This window comes from Apodemus sylvaticus, chromosome 17 (genome assembly GCF_947179515.1).
Source record: "Apodemus sylvaticus chromosome 17, mApoSyl1.1, whole genome shotgun sequence".
NCBI classification, from domain to species: Eukaryota; Metazoa; Chordata; class Mammalia; order Rodentia; family Muridae; genus Apodemus; species Apodemus sylvaticus.
In genome coordinates this window covers 4401455-4423267 of record NC_067488.1, presented here as the reverse complement: position 1 = coordinate 4423267, position 21813 = coordinate 4401455, and the positions used below count along the sequence as shown (strand labels likewise).

At 46.0% G+C, this 21813-nt stretch overlaps 1 protein-coding gene across 2 annotated transcripts in view; it reads left to right on the top strand.

The window, feature by feature from the left end:
• Positions 1-20694, top strand: part of Snx31 (sorting nexin 31) — a 46705-nt gene extending 26011 nt beyond the window's left edge. Inside the window, exons 11-14 of one of the 2 annotated variants that reach the window (XM_052160807.1) lie at positions 3904-4017; positions 7928-8005; positions 17596-17646; positions 19654-20694. In XM_052160807.1, coding sequence (XP_052016767.1) covers positions 3904-4017; positions 7928-8005; positions 17596-17646; positions 19654-19743 — 333 coding nt within the window. In that variant the 3' untranslated portion in view covers positions 19744-20694. Of the gene's footprint in view, positions 1-3903; positions 4018-7927; positions 8006-17595; positions 17647-19650 lie in introns of both variants that reach the window. The other variant, XM_052160806.1, reaches the window with a different exon arrangement.
• Positions 20695-21813: the final 1119 nt, after the last annotated feature.

Below are 21813 nucleotides of genomic sequence, written 5' to 3'. Positions count from 1 at the left end.
GAAGGAGTCCTGGCTTGAGCTCATGTAACTGCTTTCTTTATACTAAAAATCTTAAGCATCTGATTTCTTGATGCATCGGCCACTGTACTGAGAATTGCCACATCTGTTAGTTGAATTCCGTCAAGTGTTCAGTGAGCAGACTGTGTTTGTCCTATGTGCACAGAACACATAGAGGGTAGGGGACACAAAGCTGCTAAGTCATGAAAGTCGTGCCCCCATCCTAATGCTCTCCTCTCTCCTTAACACTGCCAAACACTTCTTCCTTTAAAAATAAGTGGTGTGTGCATGCATGTGAGATGGATGTGAGATGGATGGATGGATGGATGGATGGGTGGATGGATGGGTGGATGGATGGTGATGGATGGATGCTATGATAGATGGATGGATGATGGATGTATGGATGTGAGATGGATGTATGGATGGATGTATGGATGGATGGATGGGTGGGTGGATGGATGGATGGATGGGTGGGTGGATGGATGGATGGATGGGTGGATGGATGGATGGATGGGTGGGTGGATGGATGGATGGATGGGTGGATGGATGGGTGGGTGGATGGATGGATGGATAGTTGGATGGATGGGTGGATGGATGATGATGGATGGATGGGTGGATGATGGATGGATGGATGGATGGATGGTTGGATGGATGGATGGATGGATTGATAGGTGGGTGGGTGAATGGTTGGATGGATGTGTGGGTGTATGGTTGAATGTATGGATAGATGGGTGGATTGATGGATGGATGGATGGATCAATGGGTTGATGGATGGATTGATGGGTGGGTGGGATAGATGGGTGGAGGGTGGGTGGATGGATGCGTGGGTAGATGAATGGATGGGTAGGTAGATAGATAGATAGATAGATAGATAGATAGATAGATAGATAGATAGAGATGTTGTGGGGGTTGCGTGTGTGCCACAGCTCACATGTAGAAGTCAGAGACAACATCATGAAGTCCACTTTCTCCTACCTTTACGTGAGTTCCAGCAATGGAACTTAGTACCTTTCCCCACTGCACCATCCCTGTGGTCTATTTTTTCCTTTAAAAAACCCTCTCTCTGACCCCTACTTACTGGCTTTCTGAAGCCTGGTATGTCCCAGGGATCCATCTTTATATGATCTCTGAAGTCAGATGGCTATTCAGATCTCCCCACAGCCCAGCGTCTCCCTCCTCCCACTGCTGGCCACCTCCCTCAGGATCTCAGGGACTTTGTAGCCTCATGTCTCCTGCAGCAGACCTGTCCCTTGTCCTTAGGTTCATCTGCACTTCTTCCTGCTGTGCTTAGGGTCCTGGCAGATGGGACTCCACGCCTCCAGCTGCCACACCTCAAATGCAGAAATTCCTCGGCCTTTCTCCCCACACTTCTTTCATGTTTCATTGCTGAAGAAGAATCGTCTCATCGACCATCTTGCTAGCTCTCCATCCCTATGCTCTTGACGGCTTCTCCACATCCCCACTCAATGCGTGGGACCAACTCTTAACACCACCGCCAGACTTTTGGTCCTTTAGGATCAAAGAAGATAAATTATGTGATTGTATTACTTTCAAACGTGTGGAAATTTATTTTGTGGTTCCAAATTTGATGGACTTTGGCCAGCGTTGCAAATGTGTCTGAGAGGACTGTCTTCTGTTGGGTAGGGGGTCTATTCATGGTGTTTCTTATCTCTCTCTTATCTATCATAGTGTAATTCTTTGAAAACTCAGTCACATATCAACCATTTGTTTCTTTCTGAGTGGCGATCTCTGGCGTGATGGGCCGGTGTTTTCTATCCCTCTTCAGCAGACACCTTGTTTTCCGGTTTTAGCTACGACTGTGGTTGATACCAATGCTGGTTTTGTCATAGCACAAGTCTCCATTCCTTTGCAGGGTTTAGGATATTGTCAGTTGTGCGGCTGCCACCATCTTCAACTCCAGAACACTTTTATCACTTTATAAACAAGCCTCTTACCTTTTAGCTGTGTCCATCCCACACCCAGTCTCTAACAGCCTGAAGCAACTAAGTGCATACTTTCTATCTCTATGGATGGCCTTTGCCTGTTCTAGAAATTTCCTATTAAAAGTAGGGCATGCTAATACAATACGGCCCTTTGACTAGCTTTGCTTAGTGCCGTGAGGTCTGAGGTCACCCTTATTGATTGCATCATCAGTTTGCTTTATGGCCGAATGCTCCACTCTGTGGATATCCATGCTTGACCCCCTTATCTCTAGATGGCATTTGGGTTGTTTCTGCGGCAATAAGCCATGCTGCTGTGAGCATCTGTGTACTAGCTCTGGGAGCTGTTTCCCGTGGTCTTGGGTGTGTACCTAGGAGCAGAATTACTGGGTCAAATGATAATTCTGTGTTTAACTTTTAAAGTATGTGGCAATCTACTTGCCAAAGCAGCTGTGTGAATTTATGTCTCTGCCAGGTGTGTCTGAAGGCCCTGCTTTCTCCACAGCCTTGCCAGCACTTGGTCATAAGCTAACTTTAAGATCGGTACCATCTTAACAGACGTGCAGTGGCATCTCATGGCTTTCTTTATATCAGACTCTTCCTCCTCCTCCTTCATCTTCTTCCTCCTCCTCTTCTTCTTCTCTTCCTCTCCCCTCCCTCTCTTCCCCCTCTTCCCCTCCCCTCTTCTTCCCTCTCCTCCTCTTCCTTCTCTTCCTCCTCCTCCTCCTCTTCCTCTGTGTGCTTCATCTTGGAGACTCAGGACTAGTGTCAGAGTTTCACACTGACACAGTCCTGAGTCTTTATAGGTTCACACTTTCTAGGTTCCCTCAGGGTGTTCTGCCCACAAACTCTAAACTCACCTTCATACTTTGTCTTTCCTCTCACCTCAGCGTGCTCTCCATCTTCTTTTGGGTTCTCCCACCCTGGGCTGTGCACAGAAACTCTTCTGGGGCAGGGTAACCGTGGGGCCCACTCAGTTATTCCCTTTCTCTGCAGAGCATCTGTTAGAACATCTAAAAACAGCTACTGCTTGTTTGTTCTTCACATAGATGCTGTGAGACTAATATTTCTATATAAATCAATCTAGCCTCTCCCACTCTCTGCAGGAGCGTGTGTCCCTGTCCTCAGGGCGAGGCCTGCCGTCCTGAACTTTGTTTATAAAGCCACGAGAGTCAGACTCTCCGTGAGCAAGCACTAGAAGCCTACACAGTAAGGCGAGACCTCTGGAAGGACGAGTGTTGGTTACTTACATGTCCAAAGGAAAAAGGAAGCAGATGCTTCAAGTCAGGAGCCGAAGCGACTGTTTTCTGGCAGCAGGAACTCCGAGGACCTACCACTGGGGCATCTCAATCCTGGAGCCCAGTAAATGCACACAGTGTCTGCCAGTCGGCCTAAGCTTTACCATGCATTTTCCTCTGACATCACTCTCTGAGGGGTCTACATAGTTAGCTACAGAGGAAGAGGGTGGCTGTCCTAAGGGAACTCAAGAGTCTTCATTCCTAGGAGAAACAGGGATAGACGCTGTATACGAACCCCACAGCCTTCAGAATCCTCCTCTGTCCTGACTCTGTGGGCCTCCTCCTCATTGGCTTTGCTTGGAGCCGGACACAGACTCACTAGGTTCCTCTCAGCGTCTCTAACTCACCTGCTCTCTCATTTCTCAGGGCCTTGACCTTGTTCTTTCTTCTACCAGGACCTACCCTCACCTTCTCCTCTTAAAAACAAACAAACAAACAAACAAAGCCACCAGGACAGCTCCTGCTCCTGCCCCTCCACCAGGAAGCCTTCCTTTATGCCCCTCCCCCTAGACCTGTACCTGCCCCCCTAAGGACATTTCCCATATTGCACTGGGCTGAGTTACTGCCATGGTTCCTGGACAGACTGACAGCCTTTGAGGAACTGTTGGCCTGTTGGTGTCACGAGCGCTGTAACGGGAGGCATGTTCATGGCGTCTTCTCCTCCTCAGGGAACTCTGCTGGATACCCACAGGCCCCAGCGAACGCTCAACCAGAACCTAGAGCTGAGATTTCAGTATAGTGAAGACAGTCGCCAGCAGTGGTTTGTTATTTACACCAAGCAGGTGAGTTCTCAGGACACAGCATGACTTGCAGGCTGATGGGAAGGCAGCACAGTACTTCACCCGGCCTGGGGGAGGGACTCCTTCACTGCCACTCGACTGGAATACGTTGCTTTTATATTTGCTTTATTTTCCTGGTCACCATGATCACAAATTCAGAGAATTTAGTTAATGCACCAGCCGGCTCTGGGATGAGAGAAAATCAAGTTCAAAGGCTTCAGACTGTATTCACTTGGTCATAGGACCCTTGGCAAGGCATACATGACAGGGTGGTGGATCAACTGTCTCCGGTGTGGTAGTAGACAGAGGGAAGGGGTGGGTCCTAATGCTGCCTTGAAGGTCACGCCTCCAAAGATCTGCTTTCTCCCAGTTGTCACCTACTTCTGCCTGAAGCCAGCCTGAGCCCAAACAGAAATAAAGGAAGCTGTGGGGCAGGGCGGGGCGGGGCGGGGCGGGACGTTTTTCTCCCTACCTAAGCTTAGGCCACAGAGATGTTATCAGCTTAGTGGATAGGCGACCTGGGTGGGGGGAAGGGGAGGGGGCGTGGCCTTTGTCTCCTCCCAGCTCAGGGGAGTCTAGGAATCAAGCAGCCACCCAGGGGAGAACTGAACTCAGGACCGAGTGAGTTAGAGCAGACACTTAGACCCCAAACCAAACCAGAATCTCTAGGCAGAGAACATCCAGATCATAAGTGTCTAACTAAACTGAAGAGAAACCCCCCAAAGGGAAAGAAACAATCACCAACAAAACCCCGTCTTAGCTATTTCAAGTTAGAGTCAAAACTCCAGGTGGAAAAAAAAAAACCTTTAATTAAAAAATAATAAAGGGGCACTCGGGAGGCAGAGGCAGATGGATTTCTGAGTTCAAGGCCAACCTGGTCTACGGAGTAAGTTCCAGGACAGCTAGAGTTACAGGGAGAAAGCCTGTCTTGAAAACCCAAAATGATGCTGCTGGTGATGATGGTGATGGTGGTGATGGTGATGATGGTGAGCCCAGGACCACCAACCAGCCCAGGGATGGCACTGCCTGCTGTGGGCCCTTTCCCCCATCAATCTCTAAGTAAAAACAAAACAAAAAAAAATGCCCTACAGGTTTTCCTGCAGCCTGGTCTTATGGAGGCGTTTTCTCAGTTGAGGGTCCCTCCTCTCTGATGACTCCAGCTTGTGTCAAGTTGACATAAAACTAGCCAGCAAAGTTGGTCTCCTCCAGCACGTGGCATCCTTAGAAAGATCATAGGAAGCTTTGTGCAATTTGTGTATGGTTGGGAAGACAGAGAGAGACTTGAAACCACCTTTCCTTTACTCTCTCCTCAGAGTACTGTGCTGTTGAACTTTGTCAGTCTTTTAATATAAACAGCCACACATGAGGTTAAGCCTCCACAGAGAGGCACACTGAGCAATTTTAAAAAGGGTTTCTGGTGAGATCATGGTGTCCTTGGAGGACGAGTGGTGTTGATGGGTACCCAGAGGGCTACTTGTCACAGAAGGCAAGAATGTGACTGCATTCCAAACACAGAGGAGGCCGAAGGGCGAGCTCTCTCTGCGCTCCTTTAGACACCAGCTCAGGGTGGGTCTTGTTTTGTTTTGTGTGTACTCAGCAAGCCTGATGGGGTTGATAGAGCACATGGCCTGCATGCTTGCTCGAACAGCGTAGGAAGACTGTGGAGTCGGTCCATAGTTTGTGGAACACCATTTAAGTATCCAGACCACTGCATCAGGATCTTGCTGTCTTAACTTGCATCTTGATTTTGTAAAGGTTACGTCTATGTGCAGGTGCACAGGACTGGTTGTTATCAGTTAGGCCTGTACCTCCTATGGTGGGGTGGACCGTGAGAGGAGGCCTGGAGACCCAGAAGCAAGCGTTGCCCGCTCCCAGCTCCACGTAGCCACAGCCCCTCCGCCATAGAGAGAACTGTGGCCATCCCTCAGGGAGGGGCGGTGCCCTAAGTCCCTCCTCTTGTAGATGCTGTGTCTCAGGCACAGCCAGTAGGAAGTGCCTGCTGCCAGACCCACCCCACCCCAAACTGTATATAAGATCCTATCTGGAAAGAATAAAGTTGTGTGAGAATTACTCTGCTGGATGAGAGCAGCTGTCACAAGAGCTGTGACATTGCTGGGAAGAGAACGCACTCCTGAGACTCCACCAGACACTCCCTTGCACTCTGCTCTCTCACCAACCAGCCCTCCACTGGCCCCGCTCCGCCCAGCAAGCAACAAGTGCTGCCCGGGCGCCTGCCTGCAGCAGAGCTGCCGTGGTGGAGGAATTCACCCCTCCCTGCCCTTTCCTCTTCCCTTGAACCCTTCCTCTTGGTGGGGTCGGTTGGGTTGGAGATCTCCATAGCCTCTGGGAAGCAGACCATACCACACATACTGCTGATGTTACTCTTCCTTAATCACCCCTTTTCTCCTCCCTCATCCCGCCCCTAGAAGCAGTAGCGTTCTTATGTTCGGTAGCCATTCAAGCTGTTAGTCAGGTCACCCAGTCATTGTGGTGTCTGTCTCTGTGGGACCGCGAGCGTCCTTGGCCATCACTGTAGACTGGCTGTCTCTCATCTCTCCTCCATCATGTGTCCCAGCAAAATGACCGGCGCTGTACTCAGGGCAGGAATAAAGTCTAGCAGCTGCAGCCTTTGACTTCTGTGCCTCGGACCTTCACAGAGCCAAACCAAGATTAAGAAAGAAACCAGGATAATGAAGAGAAGGGTTGTGTGGGAAAGAGCGCGTGGGGAGTCCCGGAGACCTTCCATCCAGCACACAGGGTCCCTTGCTTCCCTGGAAGATGTACAGTCGACTGACACTGATGACCATGCCGTGGGGAGGCTGTGGCAGCAGCACAGTTAAACACCCCAAAGAAAATAAGCGAAGATGGACAATGAGTTTTAAATTTTTCAGTAAGCCAGGCACATAACATATGCGCTTAGGAGGCAAAGGCAGGCAGATCTCTGAGTTCACGGCTTGTGTGACAGGACAGCCAGGGGGACATGAAGAAACCCTATCATAACCTCCCTACTCCCAAAAGCAAAAGGTTTAATTTCTCCTTCCAAATGGACAAGCCAGTAGTTTTGCCTAATGATAGGCATTTCAACAATTATTTTATCATTAAATGTAAGAGTTACTTACTGGACGACTAGTGTAAGTAGTGTGTTGGTCATTGCTTAGGAAACACAAGCTGCCCGTTGCGTGTAACAGGACAGGCACAGAAGCAGGTTAACAAGGGAAATGGCTGGGAGCGAGGCGCTGCCGCTTCATCCATCTGTCTTAAACGTGCTCTCGGTGCATTGCTGTGACTGAGAGAACGCGTCTGCACTTGAAGCAAATTCTGAACGTTAAAGACAAAATTCTTTAAAATGTGCTGGTGAGTTTTAGCTTCTGAAAAGCTGTGGGAGCAGAAGAAGAAGGAGGGGGAGGAGGAGGAAAGGAAGGAGGAGGAGAAGGAAGAGGAGGGGAGGACATGGGAGGAGGAGGAGGAGGAGGAGGAGGAGGACCTCTTGAGTTGAGGGAAGGTGTTGTTTAGTTTTATTTTTTATGTGTGTAGATGTTTCATCTGAATGTCCATCTGTATAGTGTGTGCATGAAGGACCCAAGGAGGCCAGAAGAGGGCATCAGACCCCTTGGAACTGACAGGGGTTGGAGCCACATGTGGGTGGTGACATTCGAACCTGAGTCCTCCCGAAGGGCAGCCAGTGCTCCTAACTGCTGAGTCATCAGAAGAGTTGTTGGTCCTGGTGTCTGTCTGCTTGTTTGTTCATTTGAGACTGGGTCTCATGAAACTTTGGCTTGCCTGGAACTCACCTTGTGGACCAGGCCGGCCTTAAACTCACAGAAATCTTCCTGTCTCAGCCTCCTAAGTGCAGGATCAAAGGCATGCCCACTGTGCCTGGCCTAAGAGCCGTCTCTCTTTCTGGGTTTCTTAGGCCTTTTTCCTGAGCAGCTGCCTGAAGAAGATGATCTCAGAGAAGATGGCAAGGCTTGCTGAGGAGAGCCCAGAAATGGTAAGGACTTTGAGATCCCGCGTGTGCTGACACGTGGAGATACCCCTGAAGACCCACCGTTTCTGGGTCTTGTCCTCCAGGGAGGCAGCCATAGTTCTCACAGGTGACTCTGACTTTGTCACCAGAATCGTTAGGGTGAGAGCCTGGGTCTTGGCAGCTCTTACAAACATCTGCTTCCAACAGGCCAGTTAGACTGACAAGCTGTGACGAAAAGCAAAGAAAGGAGATTTATTTTCCCAGACTTCCTGTCTACTGAATATGGACATTTGTATTGGTAAATTTAATTTTAGAAGGTTACATTGATCCTTAAAAAAAGATTTATTCACTTTATTCTATGTGTGAGAGTTGTTTGCCTGCATGTATGTACTGGAGACCCAAAGAGGGCATTGGATCACATGGGGCTGGAGTTACAGTTTGTGAACCACCACGTGGGTACTGGGAACCGAAGCCCAGTCCTCTGCAAGAACAAGAAGTGCTTTTAACCTTGAGCTACTCCTGGCTCATACCTTTAAAACTACAATGAAAAACATTTGAACACTTCCTGTAATGTTTTTAATTAGACTTAATTCTTTATACGTGGTGGGTGGCATCTTTACTTTAACATTAATCTTTATGGCTCTTCTTCTAAGAAACCAATTGTCCTTTGGAGTTAATTTCTTTTTCTACTGGATCTAAAAATATCTTTCCAGGGAGAATAACTCTCTGCCCCCTGGTGATTTAACAATTTAGGTTGGATTAGAGCAGCCAATGAAGGAGTCGTTTGTAAAATAGAGTAATAAAATCTACCCTCTTAGGCATGGTAGCCTCTCTTAGGCTTTGATTATTATATATTTATAAAAGGGGAAAGAAAAGTAATTAACTAAAGGAGGCCTTTTTAAAAGAAAGAAGTACCTTCAGACTCAGAAGAGATGAAGCAGCGGCCACGTGATACAGGAAGTGTTTGGGCTGTGAGTGGCTGAGTAGCCTCACGCCTGCCCTTAGCACATCACCTCAGACTGACCATTCATTTCAGTGAACAACAGAATCAGCACTTTAGCCAGTAGACATGGATTCCTTCATCAAAACATTCAACAACTTTCATTACTACAAATTCTTCATTTATTTTATTTGTTTGTTATGATTTATTTTGATTCTTGGAAAGAAATTGCCTTCAAATAGGAAACACATTCATCACCGAATTTCCCCCACAAAACGTTCCGTAAAAGGTGCCCCTGCGGAAACTGACCTCTGCCTTCTGAGCTCAGGGCCAGGCCTCTGCACAGAGGACTGTGGACTAAAGTCACGTTGGGCTTAAAGTGTCCATATAAATGTAAGACGGTGACACTGGGTGGCACTGTGTGCTTTCTAGACAACTACACTCATGGAAGGACACATATCACAGAACTCGACTAAGACACACACATGGGGCTGAATTTAGTCAGGGGATGCTGAGTCTGAGGTTTTGATAATCTTGAAGAATCTGGGACAAAGGGGAAAACACTGGGAACTTTAACCAAATGGGTCCTATGATTAATGTACCCAGCCCCCAAAATTGGGATTTCCCATTTAGAGGGGATGAGAGGGTAAAGACAGTTGGTATCAAATCAAAATCCATTGCTGTCTTGTTAGTTTGTGCAAAGATTTCAAAAAGAACAGCTTGACATAGGACAGTTACTCAGAGCGTCTAGGCCCCCAGGCCCCTTGGAAGCTGGTTGGCCATGTCAGGCCTCCTGTAAGCCAGCGTAGAAGGTGGAGGCAGGAATCCTCCAAGCCGTCTGGCTAGCCAGACCAGCGGTTCAGGGAGTGCCTGGCCTCCATGGATAAAGTGGAGCAGTATTAAGGAAGGCTGGGCGTCAGCCTTTTGCCTCCACGGGCAGGCACACACGTCTGCATTTGTATGCAAAGATAACCCATGTACACACAAAACAAAACAAAGTGAGCCTTGAGATGTTTATGAGGTTTGTTGTTGTTGTGTTTGTTTGTTTGCTTGTTTGTTTGTTAGCGGAGTCCCGCTGTATGCTCCAGGCTAGACTTGTTCTTGTAGCAGTCTGCCTGTTTCAACTTCCTAAATGCTAGGATTACAGAACTGCACCACAACAGACATCATTAAAATTTGAGGCGAGCCAGGCAGTGGTGGCGCATGCCTGTAATCCTCCCAGCACCCTGGGAGGCAGAGGCAGGCAGATTTCTGAGTTCAAGGCCAGCCGAGTGAGTTCCAGCACAGCCATGGCTATACAGAGAGAAACCCTGTTTTGAAAAAATCAAATCCAAAACACAAAAACAAAAACAAAATTGAGCCAAACAGTTGCAGTGAAGAACAACATAAACAAACACTACAAGCAATATTTAGAAAATTAAACGATTGTTTTGTTTTATATGTATGAGTGTTTTGCCTGTATGCATGCATGCATGCGTACCATATGTGTGCCTGGTACTGGTGGAGGGCAGAAAAGAGCATTGATCGCCCTGGCTCTGGAGTTACGGATGCTTGTACGCCACCGTGTGGCTGATGGGAATTGAACTCAGTCCTTTGCAAGAGCCCTAGATATTTTCAACCATCTTTCCAGCCCCATATATTTATAATTTTAAGGCAATATTAATCATAAGCCAGAGAGGGTGGTGTGTGTGTGTGTGTGTGTGTGTGTGTGTGTGTGTGTGTGTGTGTGTTGAGGGTGGGGGCAGATTAGAGCATTCTTAAAGCTCTCCTCCCACACACAGACCTAAGTGAGTTTCTCTAACACTTGCTGTTTTTAATTTATGAGCACAGTGTGAAGGCTTGGAAGGGTTGAGAGAAGAACTATAAAGACATTTTATTTTAAAGAATGTGTATTGGTTAGGATAAAGTTTAGCTGCATATAACAGAAAACAAAGTAAGCATTTTAGTTGAGTTTCTGTTGCCGTGATAAAAACACTGACCAAAAACAGCCTGAGGAGGAAAGGGTTAACAATATCATTTGGTTTACAGTCCATCCTGCAAGGGAGTTGAGGCAGGAATCTGGTGAGGACTGGAACTGAAGTGGAGACCATACTGGCTTGCTCCCATGACTTGTTCAATTTCCTTTCCTGTGCACTCTGGGACCACGTGTCTGTGGTGGTGCCACCTACTATGGTCTGGACCCTCCCACATTAACCATCAATCAAGAAAATGCCCCTCAGGCTGGTCTGATGGAAACATTCCTTAGTTGACATTTACTTTTTTAGATAGGTTTTGGTTTGTGCCAAGTTGACAGATGCAAAAAACCAAAACCAACCAACCAACCAACCAACCAAGCCCAACCAGGGCAGCAAATGTCCTAAACAAAACAAAACATCCCTCATCCTGAAGAAGCCCGGAGATGGCCTAGGCCAGGGCTGGGCAGAGACCTGCCTGCTGTTCTCTCTTCAGGTGAGCAGTCTGAGTACACCAGCCGTGTCTTCACACCCTTAGACCCGGGGAATTTGAAGAATGACTTCCGTCCTTAAGGAGGACTCGCAGAAACCTCACCAGACTTTTATGTCAATCACCCAGTGGCTGCTAGAGTCTCCTGCCCATCTCCTTTAGCAATAACCAACAGTTTTAGTTGGAGAAACAAAACACCCTGTTAAAAGTTACATTTTTACAAAAGAGCCTTGAAGACAAACACAGGTGTGCAATGTGATCCACTCTTGGCCGCTGAGTATGGATATAAAGTCTATGTGGTGAGACTCTGGGAATCCTCCGTAAGGACGAAAGTTGTTCTTCAGACCCTCATAGAGTGGAGGGTTAGGCACTGCCTTGCTGGGGTGCACACGGTCTCTGGTTGTTTAATAGCTCTGTTCTTTCTCCTGAGGCAGCATCCAGTAGCATACTGAAGGTTACATTCACTAGAGGGACCAGGCACTTTCCCACCCTGCTGTGTGCCTGCCCGTAACCTCTGGGTGCTCTGTGACTCTGCCCCATGAGCCACCAAGGGGGAAAAGAGGCTGCATGTGTGTGGGTGCGTGGGCCTCCAGTCTGGCCTTGCCTGCCTCTGTGCCTTCATAGCTCCCTGATGTCACACACCCCCTTCCTGCAGCCATCTTAGCCTCCCTCAGCGCGGTCCCTTCATTCGCCTCCCCTCCATCAAACGCTATGCAGATCATTCTGGAAAAGCCCTGCAGTGCCAGGTGTGGTGGTACAGACGTGTGATCCCAGGATTCCGTAATCTCAGGCAGGAAGGGGGAGCGATTCAGGCTGACCTGAACTGCGTAGTGTACAAGACCAGCCCAAGTCAACAGTAAGACCCTGACTTGCCTAAGGGATTTTTAGGCTGGCAAGATGGATCAGTGGTTAGAGGTGTTTGCTGCAGAGCCTGGTGGTTTGAGTTCCATCCCTAGGGCCCACATGTTGGAAAGAGAAAGCAGATTCCTTGGGAATATCCTGATAACCATATGCATAGAATGGCACACACATACACACACATACACACACACACACACACACACACACCAAACAAACAAACAAACAAACAAACAGATCCACGTACCAAACAAACAAAAAACAAATAAAATTACACTCAAAACAAACAAATAGAATAATAAAAATAACAGTTCAATGTTGTAGTAATTTCCAACCCCAATAAGCCTATATAAGAAGCATACAATCTAGTTATTATATTTATAAGTTATATGCCTAGACTGGGCAGATCTAGCATTATCCTGACTTAGTCCCCAGCTGTGAGACCCTTCACAGCTTGTGGTTTCTCTTGGTCACATGGTTCTGCTCCATCTTGGTTTCCTCCTCCTCTTCTCCATCCTCTCTCTCTCTCTCTCTCTCTCTCTCTCTCTCTCTCTCTCTCTCTCTCTCTCTTTCTCTTTCTCTCTCTCTCTCTGTGGGCCAACCCCTCTTGAAGTAGAATTAACATCAGAATTCAAACAGCATCAGGACAACCCATAACATTTCCCCCCTTTTTGTCCAGTTAAAAAGGCTATTTTCTCTCAGATATAAATTGAGCACAACCATAACAATTATGTAAATTATAAAGTATGATATATACTTCGCATCCAGTCCATCGTATTTGTCAATTTAGATAAAGTACTTTACTACTTATCCTAACTTAGGGAGTTTACAATTCTGTGCCTGAATTATGTTGATTTTAATTTTTATTACCATCTGAAATCTGTCCTTTCGAATCCAGAACATCTTCTTTAATGCTAAACAACGTAAGTTCAATTATGAGACTATAGCTAGTCTTCAACCCTGCCAGGAATCTGAGAAGGAATTAAATAGTACCTGAATATGTAGAAAGCATAAAAGCATATCTTCCAAAACTATACACTTTATAGCGACAGCTGACTGTCTGGACAGTCCCCTAACTTCCTATAATAGTGGAGCGTCTGTCTTCAGGCTTCTGGCCCAGAACCATCGACAGCCTTAAGTGAAGCGGGAATTATGAAGGACTAGTTTACTTGGTCTTGGCAGAGCATAGCAGTTGTCTATCCCACATCTGTCTGTCCTGCTTTAGACAGTATTTTTTGTCTGTAGATGAGTTAGGGCAATTCTTGCCCAGTGGCTGCCTTGCCATGATCAAAGCTACTCCCCTGGAGGTGATGGTACTCAGTGTCTTCCTTGAAGTGGAATGGGGTACTGTCAGGAGCACTCATGTCTCCTAGTCAGTTGATCTTTAGTAATGACATAATAGTAGATGTTATATTCTGTGGATCTCTGATGCTTTTGAAGGTTACATATACAGCGTAACTGAATTATCAAACATTGATTATTCTTAGCTATTTACTATTTTAATAATCTTGAAAACACTTGTTGTTATGACCATGAGTTTCACTATCTATTTGCATTACTTAATCAACCTAAACAGCTTATAATAGCAGCTATTAGAAGGACTGGGTCTAATCCTTTGTATTCTTAAATGAGTTATATAGACACAATGACTATCTAAGAGTAACAATAGTAATTTTAAATTTTGTATCAATATACAAAATTTTATACCAATGAAAACCTTAAACCAATGTAAGAAAGTATAACTAATTTTTGTATCAAATATAAAGATCAAATGTCAATGTAAGATTATGGCTGTACAATATTTTGCTTAAGAGTAAATTTAATATCCTATCCCTATTTATCTATTTCTTTAATTTCTATAATACTACTTACTATATCCTCCCTTTTCTTTTCCACCCCTATCCTTCATCTAGAAAGAAGGAAAGAGATGAGGAAAGGACAGGTAGAAATCCCTGAGTCTACGCTCTCTGGTCGCCTCCCTGTCCAAAGCTACAACATTTGCAAATTATCCCTTAAAGGACAACATATCTATAATTCATATAATAACCAGAACTATCTACCCCAACCTAAGGGACTGGGATGACAATCTTCTTTTGTTTGCTTCTAGCTGAATGGGGGTAAAGAATTCCCTTTTGGGGACCCAGAAGGAAATAAGAAAATTGACTTAGTTGAAGGCTAGCCGGCATCACTTGCTCTCCAGCCTCTATGTGCTGAGAAAGTTCACAGCTCAGCTGGCGTCCTGACTCTAACAGTCTGAAAGGCTGGATGGCGAGCTAGCTGCTCTGGAAATGTCCTGGAAGCGAGTCTTCAGAGGAAACAGCTTCGATGTAGCTGTGGTAGAGTCAGGCAAGGAGCTGGGGTGGAAGGTCCCAGAATCTCGGCATCCCAGATGTGGATCTTGTCGGCGCTGTCTTCCTTCTCTTCCATTCTGCAATATATAAGCAACACATAGTTCTGGAAAGACATTTGTATGAAATGTGCAGGGTGCACAGATCAGTTAAGGAAGATCAATAAAAGACAATAAAAGATTAGTTTGATCACACAATCAAATTACAATATAATTTTCTATTTATTCCATCTTAAAGGATGGTATGTAATAATAAGTCAGGAGAATTTTGTGCCCAATAAGTGTTATCGACTGTGTGTAGACATTTAAATGTCATCTGGTCCCAGAGCTGTCTCTGTGAACAGAGACGTGTGTGGCACCTATCTTGTTCATCTTGTCAATCTCCTTCTTCTTGTTCATAGCCAAGGTCTTCAGGGTCTCCCTTTGTCCTGCCTGACTTTTATCAACTTGAAAGGAGCCCATAGCTTCTCTTTTTCTGTGGAAGTATAGGCATAATCCCTCCCCCAGCATAATATTTCCTGCTTTCCATCCTTAAAAAGGCTGGTTTAGTTCAGCAGTTTTTTTTTCTACAATCCAATGTCTTTCAGCAGCCATAGTTTTTGGTTCATTAGCATTTTAAAAACTCAGGGTTAATAAAGCACTATGTAATCTATCTCTGGGCAGGTCTTGGTTGAATATGAACCAAATAAACTAAAGTTTGTTTTCTAACAACACTTGGTTGGCTTTCCCTAATTTTATCTTCTGTCTCTACCTCGGTATTTTCCCTAGTATATATTTTAAGTTCCCTCCTTAAGGTCTGTGCCTTTGCTTTCTGTCTCCTTCTGTTCATCCTGTGCGTAAGTTCCTCTGTTCAAGGTTCTGCTTCCACAGTTTAATTTGTTCTTTACATATTATAATTCTGTAATCCTAGCACTCTGGGAGGCAGAGACAGGCGGATTTATGAGTTTGAGGCCAGCCTGGTCTACAGAGTGAGTTCCAGGATAGCCAGGGCTATACAGAGAAACCCTGTCTTGAAAAAACCAAATCCAAAAAATATATATATTATATGTGTATATATTTATATACACATATAAAAACCAAGATATATATATATATATCTTGGTTTTTATATGTGTATATATAATATATAATATATTATATATACACGTGTATATATAATATATTTACACATATAATATATATGTGTATATATAATATATTATATATAATATAATGTATATATATATTATATATATATATATAATAATTCTGGTGTTCTGCTTAACACGCATTATTCTTTCTCTGCAGCTCAGTCTGCTCTGTGAACTTCTGTATCTTGTTTAAACATTTTTTCCAGTTCCTATCTACAGCTTTCATTTTCCTCTGTTGCTTATCATGACCTATAAATTCCTGTTCCTTTAATTCTAGTGCTTCCTCTAGGCCATGTTGCCAAGTCTTAAATTTCTCTTTCTTTTGTTCATGTTGCTCTGTAAATTCCTGTATCTTCTGTTATAGATCCTGCTTTCATAATTTTAATTTTTCTTTATGCTGTAATTTTGATACTATGATATCTACCTTATGTTGACTTACTAACCTTACTAAATTATCCTCTAGACTCTGCTTCCAAATTTTATCTCTTTGCCCTTCAGTGTGATCTGTGAATTCTGTATCTTTTGATCTAGCATCTTTTCCAGCTCTTGTCCCTAATCTTCATTTACCTCTCTCTGTCACTTATCATGACCTATATATTCCTGTATCTTTAGTTCCCGTGTTTCCATTAATCCCTTTTCTGAGGCTCGACACTTTTCATCTAGGGCCCTGTCTTTTTAAAAGACATAGCAAACCAAGATATTTAACATTGTAATAATAACTGGGAAGGTGTCAATTTCCTTTAAATCCACCCCTGTCAAACATTTAAAATATCTTCCCATAAAACCCAAAAGAGCTATTTATTGTGTTTTCCATCTTGAAGTATCTAATATATAGATAGATACAGAGCTATATACATATCCGGGGACTCTGCAGTTTGCTTCTAGGCTGTCCTGTCTTTGTCTGGGTTGTGGCCAGCAGCATTCCCACTGATCTCAGACAGTCTGCAGTGTCGCAGGTTGGTAGAGCAGGTCTGGCTGCCTTGTGTCCTATTTAGATGTGGGAGACATGGAAATGTGAGCACGGAAAGGCTTGCTGGGGTGGAGATGCCTGGCTCAGCCCGCTGTGCCTCTGAGGAGGCTTTGGAAGGTCGCGGCTGTGTCTTCACAGGCAGTTACCCCCAGGGTCCTTAGTCCTTCTTTGGGCTCAAGGATTCCCAGCCATGTTGTGGCCCTGTCTAAGTCCCAGCTTGAGGCTGGGGAGCTGCCTCTGGTTGCAGCTGTTTTGCTTGGGGCTTGGGGAGGGAGCCTCTCAGTTAGTTCTCAGAAGACCCCTTAGCCCTACTTGATGTTTAATTTCCACCCTGCTGCAGATTTAGAGCACAGCCTAGTTGCTTATATTGGGGGTGGGGGAGCTTTTATCTTAGGTTAGTTCAGTTCTAAACCCCATGTTGGGCACCAAATACTGTAGTAATTTCCAACTCCAATAAGCCTGTATAAAAACATACAATCTAGTTATTATGTTTACAAGTTATGTTCCTATATTGGGCAGATCTATAACTGTACTGACGATACCAGCTATGAGACCCTTTGTTACTTGCCAGTTTCTCCTGGCCATGTGGTTCCGCTCCATATTGGTTTCCGCCTCCTCTTCTCCATCCCCCCTCTCTCTCCCTCTCCTTCTCCCCCTCTCTCTCCCTGCCCTCCTTCTTGTTCTCCTCTACCTGTCCTCTCAAGGACTTCCAGGACCACCTTTTCCCTCCACTGCCCAATCGCTGACTCTAGCCTTTACTGACCAGTTGAACTGGGGAGAAGGTGCACATGAGATCACCTGGGATGCCAGGCGACTGTACTCCATGACGGCGGCGGACCACGGCGGTGGAGAGGGAGACATGCCAGTGAATGCTTATTCATGTGATTGCCCCTCTGAGCTGTGCTGACATTCTGCTAACCTCTTTAGCAGATCGAGGTCCCAGAACAAGGCAAAAAGCGCCGGAGCCAAGCCAGCCAGGTCCGTGAGTAGAGTGCCGTCATTGGCGTGGTATAATACATTATACAACACTCCCGACTCTGCTTTAAGCAAAGCCACTGGCCTTGGAGCCTACGTTAGACAGCTGCCTGCTTCCCAGACGCCCCTGTGTAGATGGGGTGGAGAGGGGCGGGCCCAGACTGCCTGTTTCTGCAGCTGGGCTCAGGACAAGGGACACAAAATTCCTCTGTGATTTTCTTCATCCTGAGTACTCACGGGAAATCCTCTTTTTATTTAAAAGATTTTGGTTTATCTGTGCATTTCAGCCTTACAGGTTTTCTGCAGCCTAAAGCCACTTTTAAGTTTGTAAGATTTCTTGCATGTTAGTTCTGTGGTGCAAAAAAGACTCTTTCTTGTAGGGAACAGGACTCCCAGGACCGTTCCTTCAATTACCCCACCAACCCTTCTTACCCAGCGCAGGCAGATGAGCTAAGGGCACCCTATAAGTAGCATTTTAATGGGGCTGCTCTTTACCCAGCACCTGCTACAGGGTCTGGTGGGTATATATGTGTGCCTCACATGGAAAGAGACCCTTAACATATGTAAATACAGAAGCTGAGCTCAGGGAACTGCACAGTGCGTGTGGTGAGGGTCCCAGGTGAGTGTTGCCGCTCCAGTCTTGCACCCTGGGTGCCGTCCCGGGCCCCACAGCTCACGGAGAGAGGTGACTGGTGGCTGAAAGCTCTCTTTGACCTCCTCACGTGCACACACAGAGAGAAATTATTAGTAATAACACCGATGGCAACAATAACAAAATAACCAACCAGGCCAGCTGTAGGAGGCAGGAGGAAGTTGATCAAGGGGAAGGGCAGCCGTAGTGGCCCCAGCATTCACCATGGTGGGAGGCAGAGACAGGGAGCTTCTGGAACCCTGAGCACACAGCGAGGCGGGGCGAGGTGGACGCAGAGAACCGACTCCCTAAACCTGTCCCCTGACTTCCACAGGTGACCTGGTGGCCTGCATGCACACATACACTAAAAATAAAGGGTTTTAATGTTAAAAAAAAAAACGTATACATAAACCTTTCTCTTTCATAATAGTCCTCTGACTAATTAGCCTGTCACTTCTGCATGGTGTTCAGACAGACCCAAACCCTGTGTGTGTGTCAGTTAATCCTCGGGTGTGACCTACAAGGCTGATTCTTGGTATTTACTATAAGGACAGGGGGAGCAGAACTGGGGTGAGAGACTTGAATGTCAGGAATTCAGCTTCATCACGAGTACGCTAGTGAGACTCAGCCCGTGCCTGTCTTTAGTTTCTTCATCTGATCAGCCCAGCGTTTAAGCGCATACGTTTCCACAGCATGCTGATAGCCAGCCTCTAGGATCTCAGCTTTGGATGCTCATCAGAGTCAATCTTCTGGAGAATTCTAAAAACCAGGCATGGCTGGCTCCACCGCAGTCTGGTTCAGTTGGAGCTGAGGGGTTACCTCAGTCCGTACGCACTTGCTGTGCAATCACTAGGCCTTTGTGAAGGCCGGGAGTGGTAGTGTGATCACGGGATTCCAGCACTGGGGAGTCAGACCTTCCGGGGACCCCAGGGACTTGCTCAGGGTTCAGCGAGAGACGTGACTCAAAAGATAATGCTTTGAGAGTTCATTAAGTACTGAAGGCAAACACATTCTTAAAATGGTTTGCATGATACTTTAAAAGTTTCTGTTTCTGTGCACAAGAAAATGAAGTGTAGAACTGAAATTCACAGGACTATGAAAGGATAGGGACTATGAAATTCACCGGAAAGAAAGAACATCTTACAACGCCAGAGCCTAGAGAGCTTCCTGAGCAAGCCAGCAGGGGGCGCTGTCCTCAGCCTTCCCAGAAGGCACCTCCCCCAGTGCAGGATAAAAGTACCCTTTAAAGCAATCCTTGCTTAAACAGATGTAACCTTTTGCTTCTCTTTTGATAGTATCTCAAACTCCTTGAGTGTTTTCTTCTTATTATGGAAATCTCTCCCTTCAGTTTACATTTCTACCTATTTATTTTCCAGCAGAAAGACTATTTTAATTTTCTGAGAAAAGGCAAGATGAAGAAATCCGAAGGTGACAATGTTTGGGACACCCTAACGGAAGAAGGTCTCTGAAGGAGTCTCATCGTTACAACTGTCTTAGGACAGGGCCAGCATGTGGGGGTGGGAGATGGGCTTCCCACCATCCAGGCATCATCGACTTCTCTCTTTCTTTGACATTGAGGTCTCCTGGGATCAGTCTGACTTCAGGACTCCATAACTCTCAGGGTTAAAATAGTGTAGGAACCAAAGCTACAGCGTTGGCTTAAGTTGCAGGAGGCAGGTGGGCAGGTTCAAATCAACCAGTGGGAGGTTTGTTTTATTTTCCCTCTAAGATAGATGTATATCTGGCTCCATGAAACCTTTTGTATGTTCTGGTATTGCAAGGATAAAAAGGTCGTTCTAAATTATAGGAATACATTTAACACCAAAGTAGATTCACCAGCTCAGGAAAATATGGCTTCTTTGACCTATCCAGAGAGCAAAAAGAGGCTGTAGGATTCCAATCCACAGCCTGGATTACTCCCTCGTCCACACACACGATGACCACAAGGTCCGGGGCTGCCCTGGCCTAAGTCCCTCCACTGTAGCCTCTGTTCCATTATTGGAGGACCGGACTCTGGGCCTGGAGAAATGGTCAAGAGCTGCTTCTGCTGAGAACTACATTCCCTTAACCCACACGGTAACTCACAACCAGAGCTAAGCACCAGAGGATCCAGTGCCCTCTTCTGGCCTGCCCTGGCTCCTGCACTTATACACAATACAAATAAATAAAATGGAATTCTGCCCAATAACCATCATGCCAACTTGAATATTTTTCTTTTGGAAATCAATAGTCCTGTACTGATAACAAATATACATCTCTCAACTTTACAAATGTATATTTTTTTCCACAATAGTTTCCCGTAAACAGCTTCAGGTGTACCACGGTAATTAATGCGATCACGTATGGAATTAAGAGCAAAATAGGAGAGATAAGTCTGCAAAAATAACTAGTGTTCTTTTCTGAGCTAGCTATGAAATGAACATAAAATCTGATGCTAATAAAATCTGATGCTAATGAAAATTTGTGCATTTTTTTGAAATGTGGAATCTGTGAGCCCTCTAATATCGATAAACCAATGCCTATGCATTTGTGTTTTAGGCTGTAGTAGGATCTCTGCAGAGACATTCTGTGTCAACCCCGGGTGGATCAGTGTGTTGGGATCACCATCAGAATCAAATGGAAACTTATCAACTATCGCACCAACTTGAGACAAGTCAGGATCCACTTAACCCTCCACAGCATACGGGGCTGTCTCAGACGGCAGGAACACGGCATTTGTATTGGGATTAGAACATTGAACAGTATGTGATTGCAGCTTTTATAGATAAAAAAAATCTGATGTCCATTTTATGTTTTAATTTGACATATGAGAGTTAGTCAGCCTAGAGAATGTGTAATTCATGTCGAAAGTGTGAGGTGGGCCATGCACCAAGGGCAGCTGAGAGCCATCGGGTAGGCCCCAAGAAGAGAGACCTTGAAGACAGTAGAGAGCGGGCAGGGGAGGGGACCCACGAGCAACAGGGCAGGACGCCATCGATGGGGAGGGGCAGGTGCTCAGGAAGGAGCCGAGGCGTTCTCAGCTGGTAGAGCTTCAGGTTAAGGCCCGGTGTGTGGTGCTTGTCTGAAACTTCAGCACTCAGGAGGCTGAGGCAGGAAGGTCACAAGTTCAAGGCCAGCCTGGGCTACATAGCAAGTCCCTGTCTTGAACAAAGCACATATAGTTTTAAGTTAAAATTAGGGACGTCCATACAGGATAAAGGAAAATGGGCGCCACACCAAGGCAGCTTTCTAGCAGTAAATGGCTTCTGTCAGCAGTTCCCACCCTGAGTGCCCACGCTCACTGCACACTGCACCTGCCCCGTACTGAGGAGGCAAATCCCGAGGCGTCAACCCCCAGCATCTAGGAGTCTGGAAGTCTGACTTACTTCAGAATCAAACTAGTGGTTGTCAGTTGGTGAGTCTGCATCTCACCGCTGAGCTGGCCAGCCCTGCTGCAGGTCCCCGCTGTGAGCCCCGCCAGTCCTGGCACTGACGTCCCAGCTCTGTGGAGACTCCCAGCACAGGGCCACCTCCGCCCTGGAGACGCCAGCAGTCAGCGC